Genomic DNA, 18,506 nt, shown 5'->3' on the forward strand with positions numbered 1-18,506 from the left:
AAATGTTACAGAAGCTCTTTTACTCTTTAGATCTACATTTACTTTACAGGCTGGACTGAGCCAACACTGTTCTGACAACATCCTGTATTAAATCTGGATCTCAGTATTTTGGACTCTGTCTGTCTTTCTGTATTGTTTAGTGTCACTGCAGCTCCTCTCCGGTGACACTTCCATCCTCACTATCTGTTTCTAATGTTTTGGGCGCAGATCAAACAGCAGGTCAGTGTACAAGCAGACAGCAACTGTGACAATGTGAATTTCGTGCACCTTCACAGGAAGGAGGAGGTGTAGAGGTGAGGAGGTGTAAGTGTGTAGGTCTGCGTTGAGTTTTGTTCTCACATCTCTAAACGGTGCGATGGAGAGAACACTTCTTCTTCTGCTGCCGCTGCTGCTCTGTAAGTAAAGAATTCAAACTATCTCATATCTATGAGCGACTATCTGACCTCACTTTGACCTTTCTGAGGTTCCAGTCTTAGGAGGAGCTGCTGTTTACGTTGTAGCTCTGAATGTTCCTGTTGTCTGTTTGTTTTTCTAAGAACCTGTTTGTCTTTAACCCTCAGGTCTCATCACAGCACTTTGCTGCAGACACACTCAAGGTTGGTTACTAGTTAGTTATAGTTTATATATTTATCAGTGTATATATATTAGTAACATGTATTTTAATGAACTCTATTTGTATAAACTGGTAAATTTAGAAACGTCAGGTACTGATCATTCAAACTAACACATCATTAATCACATCTTGAACTAGCTGTAATTATAAATTGAACCATTTCTTGAATTTTATCTCCTCACACATGAGTCGGTGTCTTATAAAAGACATCAACACTCAAATTATGAAGGGCAGCACTGGTTTTCATGTTGGGACACATGGAGGATGAGCTGAGTCTGACAGCAGGACAGTTAACGTCCAGGTCTGTCATATGGAAGACGAACAGTCTTTATGCACAGAGATCAGTAAAAATCCTCTGGTTTAAGGTCAAATCAAGGTCAGACAGCCCCGTCTCTGTTGTTGTTATCAGTGATGGACAAATATCCCGTCCTCCGTAGTGTTATAGTGATGTCAGTGTGACACTTCAGGTACCCATGTTAAATAAAATCATCCTGGTACATTTATAGGACTCGAAGGTTCATGTAGACACAACAAGTCTGACTGAAGTGAACTTAGATTTGAGCTTTTGTAGAAATCTGTTCTTGAATGGTTCATTCAAAGATCGAGTTTCAGTTTCATTTCTTTTTAGGATCAGTACGTTTCGTTCCAGCCAGGTCACAGATGCTCAACCCTTGAGAAGTGGTCATCGTTCAGAGGAACTCCTCACACATCTTTTCACACTTGTCACTCTCTATATTACTCTCACGTGTAATACACAGCTTTTCAACACGACTGTGTTCAGGCACAGTTCGAGGAATGAGTGTAATAGACTGGTCTGATCATTTCTACGGCTCCATAACATGTGAAAAGGAATAATTAATGTCTTTACTGTTCATTTGACTCAGTCATTAACATTAATTCATTCTTTCATTCTTTAATGAATCTAAGTTTACATTATTTTGTATTTGCCTCATCTGCAGTAGTAAGTTTTAAACTTGTCCAGTGATTTTATTTCTTTCTGCACACTGGACCAACCTCATGTGTTTTAGTGTCTCCAGGTTCAAGCTGCTGCTTCAAGGTGAAAACATCTGGAGTCAGTGTAGTTTACTGTTAAAACACAGTGGCAGCCTCCATCACAGGGGACCTGCTGGTTTTAAATAAAATAAAGTGCAACTATTATTATTTCAATGTCTTCTAATAGATTTAAATCGTACACACTGCACCACTGCCAATGTTGAACCAGTGTAACTGGAGAAATGAACCATTTCCTGAGTTCAGTAGAAGGACTGAACTGGGTCCAGATAAAAAAAACAACAACAACGAGTAAACAACAACATCATCAGCATAAAAAATCACTCAGCCTTTAACTTTTGTTCTCTGATCACTGTGTTGCTAACACATGGGTCTCTACAGCTCATCTGAGCGTCAGTCCCAGCAGCTCTCAGTTCTTCAGCTGGACGTCTGTGTCTCTGAGCTGCGAGGAGGACGACAGCGCCGCTGGTTGGACACTGAAGAGAAATACCACCAAAGACAACAGGACTGAGTGTGTCCACTGGGGGAAACCAGACGAGTCCTCCTGTAACATCAGCTATGTCGTCCCCTGGGACAGTGGAGTTTACTGGTGTGAGTCCAGAGAGGGATCAACCAGTAGCATCATCAACATCACTGTCTCTGGTAAGATCAGACTGTGGAGTTAGTGTTGATGAGTCTGTGTGGAAATGGATGAAATGCTGTAGTTTGTCTCTGTGTTGAGGTGGATCAGTGATCCTGCAGAGTCCTGTCCTCCCTGTGATGGAGGGACATGATGTCACTCTGCACTGTCAAACAAAGAGCCCTCCCTCCAAGCTCCCAGCTGATTTCTATAAAGATGGCTCCCTCATCAGGACTGAGCCTACAGGTCACATGACCATCCACCATGTTACCAAGTCTGATGAAGGCCTCTACAAGTGTCACATCAGCAGTCATGGAGAGTCTCCACCCAGCTGGATCTCTGTCACAGGTAAGACAGCTGTGCCGACATTAAGTCTTCGTAGGTTAGCTGTAGAAAGGTGGGGCATCACTGCAGGTGGGTCTGTCAAACTTCAGGCTGAGGTTCAGCAATAAAGTGCTGAGATGAAGTGAGGCGGCCACAGCACAGAGCTAATGTTAGGTGATTAAAATGGGCTGGTAACACACCTGAGAACAGTCTGTCAGACTTCAGATCTTCATTTTGACCAGGTGTATTTCTCTCTCCAGGTAAACCTACAGCCACAGCCCCGCCCACCAACAGAGCACCTCCTCATGCCTTGGTCTCCAGACTGGTCCTCCACCTGGTGGTTTTCTGTCTCTACTTCATCTGTACTGTACTCATGGTGTCTTTGTATCGACACAGACTCACAGGTACAACTTTTGATATATTTACTGACTTTTTTACTTTTCTGACATAAAAGTACTTAAAAAATATTTTACAAATGTTTATAAATACTTTTTTATACACATGAAAACTCCAGGCATCACACAAGACAATAGAATCTATCAGTCACCATCTCGTATAAAGAAAGAGCCATGTTATAAGTGAACAATACTGTGATCAGACGCCCTCTGTAAACTCTTCTTCTCACTACAGAAACTTATCTGTCCGACTCCATGGAAATACCCCTGAACATCCAGCTGAGAATGGATTAGTTGAAGTCTCCAGCGAACATGACTTCTAAGCCGATCAGAGACAATAGTCATGATGGTACCTCTGTAGCTGTGGTAATTATTAATCTAGGTGAACTAAAATCCTAAAGGTATTCCTCAGGAGTCAATTCTTGGGCCTCTTGTATTCAATATTTACATCTTTTAGCTCATATTTATAACATATTTTACTGCACATATGCTGATGATGCACATTTCTACAGTAGCAGTGTCACAGATGATGACAGTCCCTCAGAGACACCGAACACATAACACATTACAAAATTCTACAATCAAACACAGATTAAACCAAAGACATTATTTTTGTCCTAAAGAGGAAATACTAAAAATACATGTTGTTGTAAGAGACTGGACCCCGACCTGATTGTGATAGTCATGTAAAGATATACAGTATATAATCAGTTTACTACCATCTTAAGAACAAAGCGAGAGGTTTCCTGTCTGAACAAGTCATCAGACTGAACTATTGTAGTGGAGTATTCACAGGCTATAGGTAAAAATCAATGGGGCAGTGAATTGACAAAGCTGCTGCCAGAGTCACTAACACCTGGAAAGTCGCACCAGTCGTAGTTAATAATCTATAAAACCTTTAAGGGTTTGGGGCCCGAATGCAGTTTGTATTTGCTCTTAAATTATGAAGCTATGAGACATTTGAGGTCCACTGGGAAACTTCACCTAATACTGAAAACACTACTTTTCACTGCATAATTCTTATGTAGAAATGATTCAGAATCTTTTTTGTTTTATTTTATTGCTCTTTTTGTATCTTTTATTAATCTGCCTGTGATTTTATATCTTTTCATGTACTTAACATACTTTAATGTTGTGATGCCACTCTATGCATGCATGTATGTATTTTCCTGTTTTGCTGTTATTATCTGTGTGCCTTAAATGTGTTAATATAAATATATTTACCTTTTCCAGTTTTGGTCATTTTAGGTTCCTCTGACATAATTATTTGTCTCTATGTGGTCAGTTAGAGTCAATTAGAGTCTCCTGGTACCAAACAAAGCAAACAAAACCACAACAAAAGTTCAATTTGCAGCAATAATTTATTGAAGTTTTACCCCAACACCTCCACAGACTCCACAGAGCCCTGGATTATATCTTTAAAGGACTAGTTCGCTGTATTAAACCCTGGTGAACAGGTTTAATTGACATGAGACTGACTCTAATGTCCCTGATTTCTTTGTCATAATTATTGGAGTATTGTTAAATATCTAAATATTGAAAGCGTCTTTTTATTCCACAAGGAAAAAGCACAAAAGTAAAGTGAGACACAAACAGTGATATGTGTTTAATTCATATCACTGTCCTCATCTTTCAGAGTCATCCTGAGAGAACCGTCAGGTTTGTTCCTGTTCATTTCCAGTTGTGAAGAAAGTTTTAATGGGTGCCTGATAATTCACTCAGCACTAATTAAGACATTAAGTCAGTCAGCACTAATTAAACTGTTGATTAACTACATTAGTTAAGTCAATCAGCACTAATTAAACTGTTGATTAACTACATTAGTTAAGTCAATCAGCACTAATTCAACTGTTGATTAACTACATTAGTTAAGTCAATCAGCACTAATTCAACTGTTGATTAACTACATTAATTAAGTCAATCAACACTAATTAAACTGTTGATTAACTAAATTAATTAAGTCAATCAACACTAATTAAACTGTTGATTAACTACATTAGTTAAGTCAATCAGCACTAATTCAACTGTTGATTAACTACATTAATTAAGTCAATCAGCACTAATTAAACTGTTGATTAACTACATTAATTAAGTCAATCAACACTAATTAAACTGTTGATTAACTACATTAATTAAGTCAATCAGCACTAATTACGTGTTCTCATTCAGCCGTCTACATTCACGTCTGTGCCGTTAATGTCTGTGTGGTCCCAACGTGGAAGGAGATTGAAGGTCAGAGGTCAGATGAGAGGTGTCTGTAGTTGCTATGGTGACATAAAACAGCTGTCGATCAAACAGAGGGGATGAAAACGGAGGTGGTGTCACCCATTACCGTAAAAACATCATGGTGAGAAGACCTGTGGAGAGACAGATAATCAGACTTCCTAACTTCTTCACCACCTCGTCTACTTCTAAACCTTCCTTGCTGTTTCCCTCTCTAGCTCCTTGTTTCCTTCGACTCCTGTCCCATCCTTAACTGCCACCTCAGTTCCTTCTCTACCACTAAGAGACGTATGTGTGTTACAGACGTGTGTATGTGTGTGTGTGTGTGTTACAGACGTGTGTGTGTGTGTATTACCCAGTGTGTAGGCACAGGCCAGCTTCTGATTCGTGGAGACGTGCAGGCAGCGAGGAACCACTGAGCTACTCCCAGTTTGGAGGGGGAGCATCAACACTGTGACACACAACAACGCCAACAACACACACACCACCCCCTGAGACACACTGCGCACAGCTTTGCACGTGCACACACACACACACACACACACACACACACACACACACACAGAGACACATCAGTACACCATCAGTACACTAAACTACAACTCCCAGGATGCATTGCCTGTAAGAACTGCTCTCCTTCCTCATCTCCTCAGAAGATCAGTATTGAGACTCACCCGTACAGGTAGGCAGCTGAAGGTGTGTTTGTGTAGGCACCAGCAGAGGAGACAGAGCCGACAGCGCCCTCTGCTGTCTCCCTGACCTCCTCTCCTCCCCTCTTCCGCCTAGTTTCTTCCTCTTCTCTCCTTCCTCCATTTCTCCTTCCTCTCCTCCTCCTCTTCCCTCCTCTCCTTCTCTCAGCTCGGCCCAGATCTCCCGTACTCCCACCTGGCCTCCTCCTCTCACCTCCATACGGAACTGATCTCTGCGGCCCAGGTTTCGAGGGGAGACGTCCAGGTGACGCACCACCCTGACAGAAAGGAGACTGTTCATAATACTGTACAGTACAGTATCTGCTCCCTCTTTGACATGGAGTGTAGTATCAGTAGTAGTAGTAGTAGTAGTAGCAGCAGTAGTAGTAGCATAAGCAGAAGTAGTACTAATGAAATAATTATCAGTATACTTACAGGTCAACACAGGACTTGGCTCGGACGCTCCCCTCTGCCTCCACCACTCTGTAGAGCGAGGGGGCAGTACACAACACTGAAGAGAGAGAGAGAGAGAGGCTGTTATCACCTGCAGGTAGACAGACAGGCAGACAGACAGGCAGGCAGACAGACAGGCAGACAATGAACAGTTCCTCACTCTTGAAGCAGATCCTGAAGCTGTAGGGGTTGTACAGGGTCAACACTCTGCGGTGGGAGCTCCTCTGTTCAGAGTAAAACACCAGCTCTGAGGGGAACAGGAAGACAGGAAGCGGGGACACAGCACCACCTGTCTCACCTACTGTCTCCCCCCTAACCGCCTGTCCTCTCTCTCCTCTCCTCCCCCCCTGCTGCGCCATCATCCCACCCTGTCCCTGGTCATCATGGTTGTCCCTCCTTCTCATTAGTCCGTCCTGTGTGGTGCCCCGCCCACGGCCATGATCTGAGCGCTGTCATTGGACGGTCTGCAGTGTGATGTCACAGCCTGCCACCGGCTGCAGGTACATGTAAACAAAAAAATTATCTCAATAATTACATATCAGGCCAAAAGAGTCGTGGAAGAACAACAAAAACCTCTGGTGTGTGGTTATATTCTTCTGTTTCTATCACCTGTTTACGTCTGTTTACATCTGAAAAACTACAAATATTACAATTAAATTCTTCAGTCTGCATTAAGTTAGCAAGCTTGCTAACAGTCGTTATCTTTCATGCAATCTAGGTTCATTAAGGTATCCAACAAGATAATGTCAGGGTGGCTGTCTGCAAGCTGGAGCTCAGAAGAACCTGAGTGATGTAGCAGGACAATGACCTTAAACGTCCAAGTAAATCTACTACAGAGACAATTAATCCACCTTTTGGAGTCAGAACTCAGAGCTGAACCCAGCAGAGATGTTGCTGAATGACATGAAGAGAACAGTTCAGTGAGGAACAATGATCCAGAGCTCCTCCTGGAGGTGGTTCAGGTCTAATCTACAGCTACAGTAAGAACTAGTGGTCAACACACGGGTTCATAAAGACATTAAAAAGACATTAAAAAGATCAGCACAGTTTGTTCAAACATGAACTAATAGTGCATCAATACACTGAAATATTAGAACTTAATCTTCAGTCAAATATCAGAGTAGTAATTCTCACAACAACTTCACTTTGGGTGACTCCTTTAAAATATAGTAGATTAGAAGGGGTTTTTCCTAGTCGGTGCTGTAACGTCTTGTTTTGTATATCACAACACCTGATCTCATTCTAACACCTTTTATAAGAGTTTATCCTGAAATTAAAAATGAGTAAAAGCTGCTTCTGTTTTAACTCTGTTAGCTGTTAGCTAACATTAGCTGCTCCGTCACACCACCCCGGAAGGAAAACGTTATATTTACACAAATATGACTGAGCAGGAATATCCAGAAGCTGCTGGAAACGTTTTAAAACTTTAAACTTATCTCTGAAATGAGTCCGAACTGAGTTAAATCCAGTAGAACTGAGAGTTTAATGTCTCTACTCACCGCCGCAGCTCGCTCCACTTCCTCAACTAGCTGTTGCGTTTCACAGATCCCACCCCCTGTGCAGCGCCCCACCAATGAGTGTGCAGATAGAGACATGTTCGACTTTCTATTGGATGGGCGTAACGTCAGTCACTTCAGGCTTCTGACGCTGTGTTCACATTATTTTCTTTTTATCATTAAAACTGATAATAAAATGTAAATACACGATTAAAAATAGATATTTAACAATGAATCTGCATTGTTATCATTAGAAGACCACAACTGCCCTGTTTATCTATGTTTTCATTTTTTGAATCTGCTTTGTTTTGATGTGTGTATGTGTGTTTTAAACTCTGATTTCTTCATATATATAATATTTGAGGACGATACATGTTTTTAATAACTCCTATATTCATAAAAAAAGTTTTTAAATTAATTATTAATGTATTTATCGTGTATAGCTTAGCATCATTATCATAGTATAGATGACTTACTACTTACTATTAGTTACTCATGATGCACTTTACTTGATTTTATTTTTATGAATTATTTGCATTTGGTATTGAATTTAAGACATTTGAAGTAATTAAAACTATTTTTTATTATATATTTTGAATGTACTGACTCTACTGTTGCTTTCACGACCTGTCTGAAAAGACAGAACTCACATGTTGTAGACTAATACGTCTTCGTTATGGACTCTTCCCACATCAGGATTAGATTTCTGTTAAATTGTGTCATATTATAATTTGATTATCTGTCACCAGTCTAAATGAGATCTCTTTAATTGTCAATACTCTGAGCATGATAAGTGACGTTCACAGGATGGAGTTCAGATGTACGAGCTGCCTGGAGGTCCCTGAATGCAGTAATAGCTCGTCTCTGTTCGTGAATCTCCGTCATCGCCTTCTGATTGGTCCGCTCGGGTTCGTGTTTCCGGAAGTGCCCGCCGCTCCAGAGAGTCACCTTGCCCCGGTTGCTGCTGCTGGTTCTGTACCGGTGAAAGACAAAGTGGACCTTGAGGCCCAGAGGCACACAGGCAGCAGGAATCTAACCGGGGACTGACGACCGGGGCGAACATGGCAGAGGCAAAGCCCAAGACCTCTCCGAAGGCCATCAAGTTTCTGTTCGGAGGCTTGGCCGGGTAGGTGCTGCTGCTAGCTCCCATGCTAACAAGCTAATGTTAGCGGTCAGGGTGTTGTGAGGAAACATGTTACTGCATCGATTAGTGTCCCCTCAAACATTAACTGGAGTTAACTCTTAACCCAAGTGCTTATTAAACATAACGTTACTCCGGACTGAGCAGTAACTAGGTCATGTCAGGGCCGTGCAGAGCAGGATCTGTGCTGTTAAGCAAACACCGACACCACTGGTTCTGTACCCTCTGAGCATCTCTTCAGCTAACGGTAGCTGCTGCTAGCATCGTTTTCTACCTCTCACGTCCTTTTAGGAAACTGTTCAGTGATCAGGAGTCCAGACTTCACCGAGACATGTTCTGTGTGCGGTGACACGTGTCAGATAATCCTGCTGACACTTTGTTTTGGTGACTGTGTTAGCTAGCATTGTCAGTGCTAAGGCTAGCTGTTGCTAGCTGCCGTACATAATGTCATTTAGAGGAAAGAATATGAAGAAACGCAGCTTTATCAAGGTTAGTTAGCTTAGCAGGGTCAGGAGGTCGAATGGTCGCTCTGAAGGCTGAGACCTGGTTCAGCTTCAGGCAGAATCAGCCTGTCAGCATGCTAACATCATTATGTAATGAGAGCAATAAACCTGTTGTTATTAGCGACTGTACCTCAGCTTCATTCAGTACAAAGATCATGTGCACAGAAAGTCACTGGGAGTCACTGGGAGTCACTGGGAGTCACTGGAAGTCACAGAAAGTCACTGGGAGTCACAGAAAGTCACTGGAAGTCACAGAAAGTCACTGGAAGTCACTGGGAGTCACTGGGAGTCACAGAAAGTCACTGGAAGTCACTGGGAGTCACAGGAAGTCACAGGAAGTCACTGGAAGTCACAGGAAGTCACTGGGAGTCACAGGAAGTCACTGGAAGTCACTGGAAGTCACAGAAAGTCACTGGAAGTCACAGAAAGTCACTGGAAGTCACTGGGAGTCACAGGAAGTCACAGGGAGTCACTGGAAGTCACTGGGAGTCACTGGAAGTCACAGAAAGTCACTGGAAGTCACTGGGAGTCACTGGGAGTCACTGGAAGTCACAGAAAGTCACTGGAAGTCACTGGGAGTCACTGGAAGTCACAGAAAGTCACAGGGAGTCACTGGAAGTCACAGAAAGTCACAGGGAGTCACTGGAAGTCACAGGGAGTCACTGGAAGTCACAGGGAGTCACTGGGAGTCACTGGAAGTCACAGAAAGTCACAGGGAGTCACTGGAAGTCACAGAAAGTCACAGGGAGTCACTGGAAGTCACAGGGAGTCACTGGGAGTCACTGGGGTTACTCCCTTCTGACTGTCACACACCTGTCAGCGTGTGTTCATACGTAAAAACTGATAAAGTGGTAGAAAGAACTGCAAACAGGGAGTTCAGCTGCTGACAAAGTGAAGGTCAGAGAGAATCAACATGAGGAGAGACTGTGCAGCATCAAGTAGCCTGAATGAAGCCTGTAAATAAAACTACAATTCAATTCAATGAACTATATTTGTATCTGAGGGGCAGCTTGTCTTTATAGACTCTCATCAGACTGACTTAAACTGGACCAGGGTCCAGACCAGAGGACGTGTATGCACCAAAACACCAAAGCATGAACAGACAATATAAATAAAAACAACAATAAACTTAATGAATGGTGAACGTAGAGGATGTAGTAAATATGAAACCAATAGACAGTTCATTATCAGTTAATGCTTTGAGGTTTGTTCATTTATTTAATACACAGTGATAAACACCAGGGAAAAGCAGTAAACTTGACTGAGGACGTGAAGACCTGCTGCGTTTGTTCATGTTCATTTAACCAGTCTGTTGACTGACCACACTGAACCACAGCTCTGAGTCATGGAGGGGGTTATTCAGACATTTTAGTTTGTTTGAAAGTTCAACATACAGTCTGTTGTTTTAAACATCGCGTGAGTTACACGTGATTCAAACGTTCTAAAATAAATATTTAAATCAGAAAGTTAACTGCTACACGTTCAGTCCAGGCCTGATTGTGTCATCATACTTCTTTAGTTTTTATGGTGTAGAGACACTGGGGGCTCAGTGTGAGGAAGTCTCTGTTGGACAAACTGGAACTAGTAATGTAGTAAATCAGTTTGAGCCTCTGGTTGATCCTCAGTAGAATGCAATCACACAATTCAACACAGTCATGACCGGTTCTGTCTCCTCCGGTTCTGTTCCCTAATCTCAGTTTGTACATTTACATCTTGTGAATCGTTGTTGTTTCCCAGGTTTAGACTCAACATGTGGCTAAATGACCAAGAACAGCACAGACGGATTCACAGTCCCAGTCAGATTCAGAACTTTCTATATTATCATTCATCCATTTTACTGCTGCTGAAGCGGAGGTGGGGTCACGAGGGCGGCAGATTCAGCCTGGTACTCTGACTTCACCTGACAACCTTCTACCCAGCAGTGGTAGGTGGAGGTCTTCCCGGTCCAGTCTCCCACCTGTTGTTCATGTGCCTTCAATGAAGAGGGTCTAGGTAGATCCTGATCAGATGTGGGGTATTTGCAGATTATATTAAAAAAAGTGGGAAAACTGTTTGGGTTCTGTAACATAAACCAACAGGTACCTAAACAGGTTCCCTTCTGCCTTCAAGTCTTTGCTCCCTTGTTGGGTCACGGTGCCATCAGGTTTCAGGTCTGTGGTGACATCACCTCCCTCGATAAATGTTTTCAACAAGAGCAGAAAGTAAAACATTTCTCTTAACATGATGATGTTCAAGACCTGAAGCAACAAAAACCTGATCCCTGTTCTGGATCTAAGGCCAGAACGAGAGAGGGTCTGTGCAGTTCACGTTTGACTCATGTTATATTATATATAATATGTACAGTAGACATTTTATTACAATGAGAGTTTATGATTTAGTTTTACTGAATCTGAGTCACACCCACACAAACAGGTTGAGTTCAGTCATTTTTTACAGTGTGCAGACTGTACAACGTGACTGTCCACTGTAAAAGGACACACTGACGTTTGTCTGTGTCGTGCAGCAGCTGCACGTCTGTCCTCAAATGTCACGACCTCCACAGACTTTAAAACATCTCTGGAGAGAGCACGAGGAGGTCAACAAGTCACCGGCTGTGTCGCACAGTTTCTGGTGTCAGACCCACTTCAGTCTGCGTCTCAAACCAAGATTTTAGTTTTATTTTATCATCTGATGAATCCTTGCAGGTCCTGGAGAAGCCTGGAAACGTCTGAAATAATCAGGATTCAAAGAGAATAAATCCAAAGCAGCAGTAATGTTTAATAAAGACGTGATATTTAAAGGATTTAACTTTGAGAAGGAAATTTGCCATGATTTTATAGTAATTAACGATTTAATTATCAGTTTATTTCACATGATTTTATAGTAATTAATGATTTAATTATCAGTTGATTTCACGTGATTTTACAGTAATTCTTCTTCTCTTTCAGCTTTTCCCATCAGGGGTCGCCACAGCGAATCATCCTTTTCCACCTAACTCTATCATGAACATCTTCTACCCTAACACTAGCCAACCTCATGTCCTCTGTTGTAACATCCATATATCTCCTCTTTGGTCGTCCTCTTGTCCTCCTGCCTGGCAGCTCCATCTCCAACATCCTTCTACCAATATACTCACTATCCCTCCTCTGAACATGTCCAAACCATCTCAGTCTGGCCTTTCTGACTTTGTTGCTAACACAGGCAACGTGAGCCGTCCCTCTGATGTACTCGTTCCTTATTCTGTCTAACCTGGTCACTCCTAAGGAGAACCTCAACATCTTCATCTCTGCTACCTCCATCTCAGCCTCTTGTCTCTGTCTCACTGCTACCGTCTCTAACCCATAGAGCAGAGCTGGTCTCACCACTGTCTTGTACACCTTTCCTTTGAGTCTTGCTGACACTCTTTTGTCACACAACACTCCTGACACTTTCCTCCACCCGCTCCAACCTGCCTGCACTCTCCTCTTCACCTCTTTTCCACACTCCCCCTCACACTGAACTGTTGACCCCAAGTACTTAAACTCCTGTACCTTCTTCACCTCAGCCCCCTGTAACCTAACGCTTCTACCTTGATCCCTCTCGTTCAGACACATGTATTCTGTCTTACTACGACTGACCTTCATGCCTCTTCTTTCCAGACGTGATTTTATAGTAATTAACGATTTAATTATCGGTTTATTTCACGTGATTTTATAGTAATTAACGATTTAATTATCGGTTTATTTCACGTGATTTTATAGTAATTAACGATTTAATTATCGGTTTATTTCACGTGATTTTACAGTAATTAACGATTTAATTATCGGTTTATTTCACGTGATTTTACAGTAATTAACGATTTAATTATCGGTTTATTTCACGTGATTTTATAGTAATTAACAATTTAATTATCGGTTTATTTCACGTGATTTTATAGTAATTAACGATTTAATTATCGGTTGATTTCACGTGATTTTACAGTAATTAACGATTTAATTATCGGTTGATTTCACGTGATTTTATAGTAATTAACGATTTAATTATCAGTTTATTTCACGTGATTTTACAGTAATTAACGATTTAATTATCGGTTTATTTCACATGATTTTATAGTAATTAATGATTTAATTATCAGTTAATCCGCCTGTTTTCTACAAAACGTAACAAACTGACATGATTAAAATCTGAATTATAATGTTCCACAGACGAAGGTGACGTCTTTAGATGCTTTTTTATTTTATCAAACCTTTATGCAAATCCTCACGTTTGAGAATCACCTGTCTAAATGTTACGTTGAACCTGTCTCCCTCCCTCCCTCTGTCTGTCTGTCTGTCTGTCTGTCTGTCTGCAGGATGGGGGCGACAGTCTTTGTGCAGCCGTTGGACCTGGTGAAGAACAGGATGCAGCTGAGCGGTCAGGGAACGAAGGCTCGAGAGTATAAAACCAGCTTCCACGCTCTGTTCTCCATCCTGAAGAACGAGGGGATCCGAGGCATCTACACTGGGTATGTGCCACGGCAGAGGTGTCCAATCTGTGTCCTCGAGAGCCACTATCCTGCTTGTTCTCCCACTATCTCTGCCCTACCCACTGCTGATTACCTGGATCAGGTGTGTTCAGCCAATCAGAACCTGGAAGTGCAGGGCTGGTTGCAAAACAAGCCGGAGAGCGGCTCTTGAGGACCAGGATTGGACACCCCTGTGCCAATGCATTTACCTTCATTAATCTAAATTTTATAGATTATACTTAATTTGACAATTCATTGATCTAACACTTCACTAATCAAACATCTGACATCATTTCCCACTTCATTTACCTAACTGCTGATCTAACACTTCATTTACCTAACTGCTGATCTAACACTTCATTTACCTAACTGCTGATCTAACACTTCATTTACCTAACTGCTGATCTAACACTTCATTTACCTAACTGCTGATCTAACACTTGATTTGTCCAGATTCATTTAACACTTGAACCACATATTTACCATTTCACCGACTGCTTTATTTACCTCTTTTATTTACTCAGCAGTTTTTCAGCCACTTCCTTTAACTCTCACTTACCGCTTCGTTACCGCTTCGCCTGCTTCTATATTTACAGCTGTTATTTCTGTTTTTGTCAGCCTGTCAGCGGGTTTGTTGCGTCAGGCGACCTACACGACGACTCGTCTGGGAATCTACACCATCTTGTTTGAGAAGATGACCAGTGCTGATGGACGGCCGCCAAACTTCTTCCTCAAGGTGAGCGGCGCGTTACCTGCAGGAAGCGTGTTTCAGTTTTTACTGCAGAAAACTGTGATGTTCATTACTTTAAAAGTTCAAATGTCATCTGCAGTGTGAGTTTAATTTGAGCGTGTGTGCACTACTTTAGCTGTACAGCAGTAACAGAGTCTCCCCCTGCAGGCTGTGATCGGTATGACAGCTGGAGCTACAGGAGCCTTCGTGGGGACGCCAGCAGAGGTCGCTCTGATCCGAATGACGGCAGATGGACGGTGTGTTTCCGTTACCCGTCTGCATCCAGACTTTCTCCATAAAGACGTCTTCACCTCGTTGACTAACTGTCTCTGTTTGTGTCTCCAGTCTCCCTCCAGACCAGAGGAGAGGATACACTAATGTTTTTAACGCCCTCGCTCGAATCACCAGAGAGGAAGGCATCACTACACTGTGGAGGGTGAGACCGCTTCGTTTATCTGCTTCAGAGATGTCTAGAAACAGAATGTGCAGCAAAGCTTGTCTGTGATATTAAAGCTGCTCTGTCACACAGAACTGTTGTTGTGGACATTACAAATGTTCTACTGCTGTTTCAGCAGTTGATACATTTAAAGAACATCAACAAGTATTTACAACTTTATTCTCATAATGAGAGTTTTATGTATTCACTTTTTTTTTAAACTTTACTATTAAACGTTTTTCTTTAATTTGTCTAATAATAACGTTTGAACTCGTCGGTCTGATTATCATCGGACTCACTCTCTGTGAATCTCTCTGTGTGTTTTTTTTTCAGGGCTGTATTCCCACCATGGCTCGAGCGGTGGTGGTGAACGCAGCTCAGCTCGCCTCGTACTCTCAGTCCAAGCAGGCGCTGCTAGACTCAGGTGCACAAAGCTTAAAACAGGCTGAACAAACGTTCACTGAAGGTGCCGATCGCAGGTGTTACAGCGTTCTTCTCTGTGTTTTCAGGATATTTTGGGGACGATATTCTGTGTCATTTCTGTGCCAGTATGATTAGTGGTCTGGTTACCACCGCAGCCTCTATGCCCGTTGACATTGTGAAGACCAGGTGAGAATCCAGAGTCCAGGTTCTGAAAACTTAGGAGACGACACAGAAGAAGAAACAAGACGTTTACAAATGTAAACTTTTCTGTTTCAGGATTCAGAACATGAGGATGATCGACGGGAAGCCCGAATATAAAAATGGTTTGGTGAGTTAATGCTGAATGAAAACAGGTCAGATCTCTGTAAACTGACCTTTAACCTCTGACGTCATCATGTTATTGATCAGTGATGACGTGTTTGGCTCAGGAACATGTTTTCTAAATGTTCTTTGCTCCTGTGTTACGGAGTTCTTCTTCTTTACTCATTAATAAGAATTCATTTCTGTTCTTGTTGCTGTTTTAATCTTAACCTGAAATATTTTGACTGTTTCAATAGAAACTTTTTATTTTAGAACGGTTTTCAAACTTCAACTAAATAATATAATAACTTAATTCCTAATTTATTATAAAATGTTCTTTATACTCAAAATATTTTTTTAAATATTGTGAAACCTAAATATGTTTCTATTGCATAGAAAACTTTTTGTGTTAATTATTGTCCATATCGTTTTTAACATCTTTCATTTGATGACTCATCAATATTCCGACAGATTAATTTCTCGTATTACTTCTTTCGCTCTGACAGTTTGTCAGTTCTCTTACTTCCTGTGGTTTGGACCCGATCGTGGTTCTCATTTTATTTCTTCCCGTCTGTCAGGAGGTGCTGGTTCGGGTCGTGGGTAAAGAAGGCTTCTTCTCTCTGTGGAAAGGTTTCACTCCTTACTACGCTCGTCTCGGTCCTCACACCGTCCTCACCTTCATCTTCCTGGAGCAGATGAACCGCCTCTACAAAACCCACATTCTGGATCGCTAACAGAAAAAACAGGACTCGGCACAAACCTCATCACGTTTCATACTTTGAATCTAGAAACAGACTTTAAAGGAGCAGTCCAACGTTCACGTCAGAAAACAGTGGACTATTCCTTTAAAACAGGGGTTGAAGCCGGACTCGCTACGGTCCGACCGCACAAACGCTGTTTTAAATTCAAATAAAAAATCTTTTTGTAAAGAACAGAATGTGAAATCTAGTTCAGACATCACTTAGTGATGCTCCTCAATCCTAATTAATAATTAATGAGTCTTATTGTAGAATTATAAAAATACTATAACCCCCCATCCTCCCTCCCTGACAACACACTGCATCATGGGATCGATTGGTTCTAATGAAAGGACGGATGAATAAAGTTTTGAGCCTCAGTTGTTTTTGTGTTTGTGAATAAAACTTCCACAAGTTATTGTGTTTACTGAAAAATCTGTTCTTCAAATATCACAGCTCACAGTTCTCTGACGTAGAAACAGAAACAAGTCGCTGCCACTGGAGCCGTTCGTCTTCTAGATGTTTAGTGACTGTTCCTATGTTTCAGCTGTCGGTTACATTTATAGATATTTATTCAACTTTTCCTAAAAGATTTCTTCAGATCTGTATCAGAGTAGGAAGCGTTTTATGTTTTTAATGACAGCACTTTGTCTGAATGTGAATTTAAATATTTTCTTTAACCATTAAACTCATTAAAGGTTCTCAGTCGTCCAGGTGAAGTTCTCTGGACTCTTGATACTGGACTAACTTCTTATTCTATAACATTTCTCTACTCATCACGTAGCTTCTTCAGTCTGAGGATAGTTAGTCCGAGACCAGATGTCTGCAGGTTTGGTTTCACTTCATCCTTGTTCTGAATAGTCTCATCAGGTGAAACGACAGAAGGAGAGGGCGTCGGTAGATCTAACAGTCACTCCTCTGTCGACCCCTCCTAACCTGAAGAAACTGGGTCTGTGCTCTTGACTTTCTGGAGCTAGATTAGACAGATTATCTCTGAGGGATTCACTGTGTACACATATTTACTTGCTCCCCTCTCTCTTGTACCACCTGTTAATAGTAATATAGGATACATGTAGATACTAATAAATCCTGAAACCTTGAAGCTGAATTCATATATATATGATTTTAGTGTCAGTGATAAAACAGCTGCAGACAAACTGGGACAAGCTGCTTCAACCAGATGTTGTTTCTGTGAACGTCCAGTAGGAGGCGCTGTGTTTGTTTAGAGCAGTGTAGACTGACCTCCTGCTGATTCTTCTTCTTACTGATTATAAAGAACCTTAAAGCTGCTGATACGTTTGTTCCTTCAGCCTCGATTACATCATGTTGTTATTAGTTCACCTCATGTTCCAGTCATTTAACTTCATCACAGGTGAAAAGGTGAAACTGGTCAAACGAACCCTGACCTTCTACATTAGAGGTCGTTCAGTTTTATGAAGTCACTTGTACCTTTTAAGATGTTTCACAGCTTGAACTGACATGAACCCAGACTGTACAGTAACATAATCCTTGTTTGAGTTGTAGACATTAGAAGTCAGAGCCTGCAGCTCATGTCAACTCATTAACTGAGTCATTAAAGTTCTAGTTTTACAGTTAGGACTCATCGTTAGGAACAAGTCGAACACAGTCGGTCCAGGACTTCAACAGAGTGTCGGTCCTGAACTGGTTCAGACTAAACTAACTTCCTCTGCTCGTCCTATATTTTTATTTCCCTCCTGCTGTTTTGTTATATTTCTTGTTCTTAAAGTAAATTCTTTCTGAAAGCTGGAAACAGTTGTACCGGCTCAACTCGTCAGGTTTTAATTAGTACACGTAACTATTTACCTTCAGTTTTCTTCTTCAAACAGTCGTCGTTCACGTCGAACTCGTTTTATAATTTCATTATAAACTCATCAGCATCAGGTTCAGCAGAGACTCACATGTTTTAATCAGGGACTCAGTCGAATGTCCA

The 18,506-nt window shown here is 41.6% G+C and overlaps 3 protein-coding genes across 3 annotated transcripts; 2 read left to right on the forward strand and 1 right to left on the reverse strand.

Annotated features, from left to right (window-relative positions):
* The first annotated feature begins 333 nt into the window (after positions 1–333).
* LOC113166625 (Fc receptor-like protein 5) lies at positions 334–4,204 on the forward strand. Its single transcript, XM_026366737.2, has 6 exons — positions 334–395; positions 561–596; positions 2,006–2,266; positions 2,346–2,591; positions 2,828–2,971; positions 3,198–4,204. The coding sequence occupies exons 1-6, from the start codon at positions 356–358 to the stop codon at positions 3,254–3,256; spliced, it is 786 nt and encodes a 261-aa protein (XP_026222522.2). The 5' UTR covers positions 334–355; the 3' UTR covers positions 3,257–4,204.
* A 626-nt stretch (positions 4,205–4,830) lies between these two features.
* LOC113168443 (motile sperm domain-containing protein 1-like) lies at positions 4,831–7,927 on the reverse strand. Its single transcript, XM_026369460.2, has 6 exons — positions 7,827–7,927; positions 6,488–6,821; positions 6,310–6,385; positions 5,860–6,152; positions 5,541–5,696; positions 4,831–5,319 (listed from the first exon to the last, which is right to left on the reverse strand). Exons 2-6 carry the CDS (start codon positions 6,729–6,731, stop codon positions 5,291–5,293), a joined length of 798 nt encoding a protein of 265 aa, XP_026225245.1. The 5' UTR covers positions 6,732–6,821; positions 7,827–7,927; the 3' UTR covers positions 4,831–5,290.
* Positions 7,928–8,736: 809 nt separating this feature from the next.
* Positions 8,737–16,973, forward strand: slc25a11 (solute carrier family 25 member 11). Its single transcript, XM_026369458.2, has 9 exons — positions 8,737–8,949; positions 13,777–13,929; positions 14,548–14,665; positions 14,828–14,916; positions 15,005–15,095; positions 15,429–15,519; positions 15,605–15,704; positions 15,795–15,846; positions 16,397–16,973. The coding sequence occupies exons 1-9, from the start codon at positions 8,885–8,887 to the stop codon at positions 16,550–16,552; spliced, it is 915 nt and encodes a 304-aa protein (XP_026225243.1). The 5' UTR covers positions 8,737–8,884; the 3' UTR covers positions 16,553–16,973.
* Positions 16,974–18,506: the final 1,533 nt, after the last annotated feature.

The sequence above is a fragment of the Anabas testudineus genome, chromosome 18 (assembly GCF_900324465.2).
Source record: "Anabas testudineus chromosome 18, fAnaTes1.2, whole genome shotgun sequence".
NCBI classification, from domain to species: Eukaryota; Metazoa; Chordata; class Actinopteri; order Anabantiformes; family Anabantidae; genus Anabas; species Anabas testudineus.

Bases quoted from the DNA above. Each gene is read 5' to 3' on its own strand.
- LOC113166625 (XM_026366737.2), top strand. From the start codon at position 356: ATGGAGAGAACACTTCTTCTTCTGCTGCCGCTGCTGCTCT. The intron at 2,592-2,827 runs GTAAGACAGCTG...TTCTCTCTCCAG, and splicing joins CAGCTGGATCTCTGTCACAG to GTAAACCTACAGCCACAGCC. The intron at 2,972-3,197 runs GTACAACTTTTG...TTCTCACTACAG, and splicing joins GTATCGACACAGACTCACAG to AAACTTATCTGTCCGACTCC.
- LOC113168443 (XM_026369460.2), bottom strand. From the start codon at position 6,731: ATGAGAAGGAGGGACAACCATGATGACCAGGGACAGGGTGGGATGATG. The intron at 6,386-6,487 runs GTGAGGAACTGT...CTCTCTCTTCAG, and splicing joins CTTCAGGATCTGCTTCAAGA to TGTTGTGTACTGCCCCCTCG. The intron at 5,320-5,540 runs GTAATACACACA...GTCTCTCCACAG, and splicing joins GGCCTGTGCCTACACACTGG to GTCTTCTCACCATGATGTTT.
- slc25a11 (XM_026369458.2), top strand. From the start codon at position 8,885: ATGGCAGAGGCAAAGCCCAAGACCTCTCCGAAGGCCATCAAGTTTCTG. The intron at 13,930-14,547 runs GTATGTGCCACG...TGTTTTTGTCAG, and splicing joins ATCCGAGGCATCTACACTGG to CCTGTCAGCGGGTTTGTTGC. The intron at 15,520-15,604 runs GTGCACAAAGCT...CTGTGTTTTCAG, and splicing joins GCAGGCGCTGCTAGACTCAG to GATATTTTGGGGACGATATT.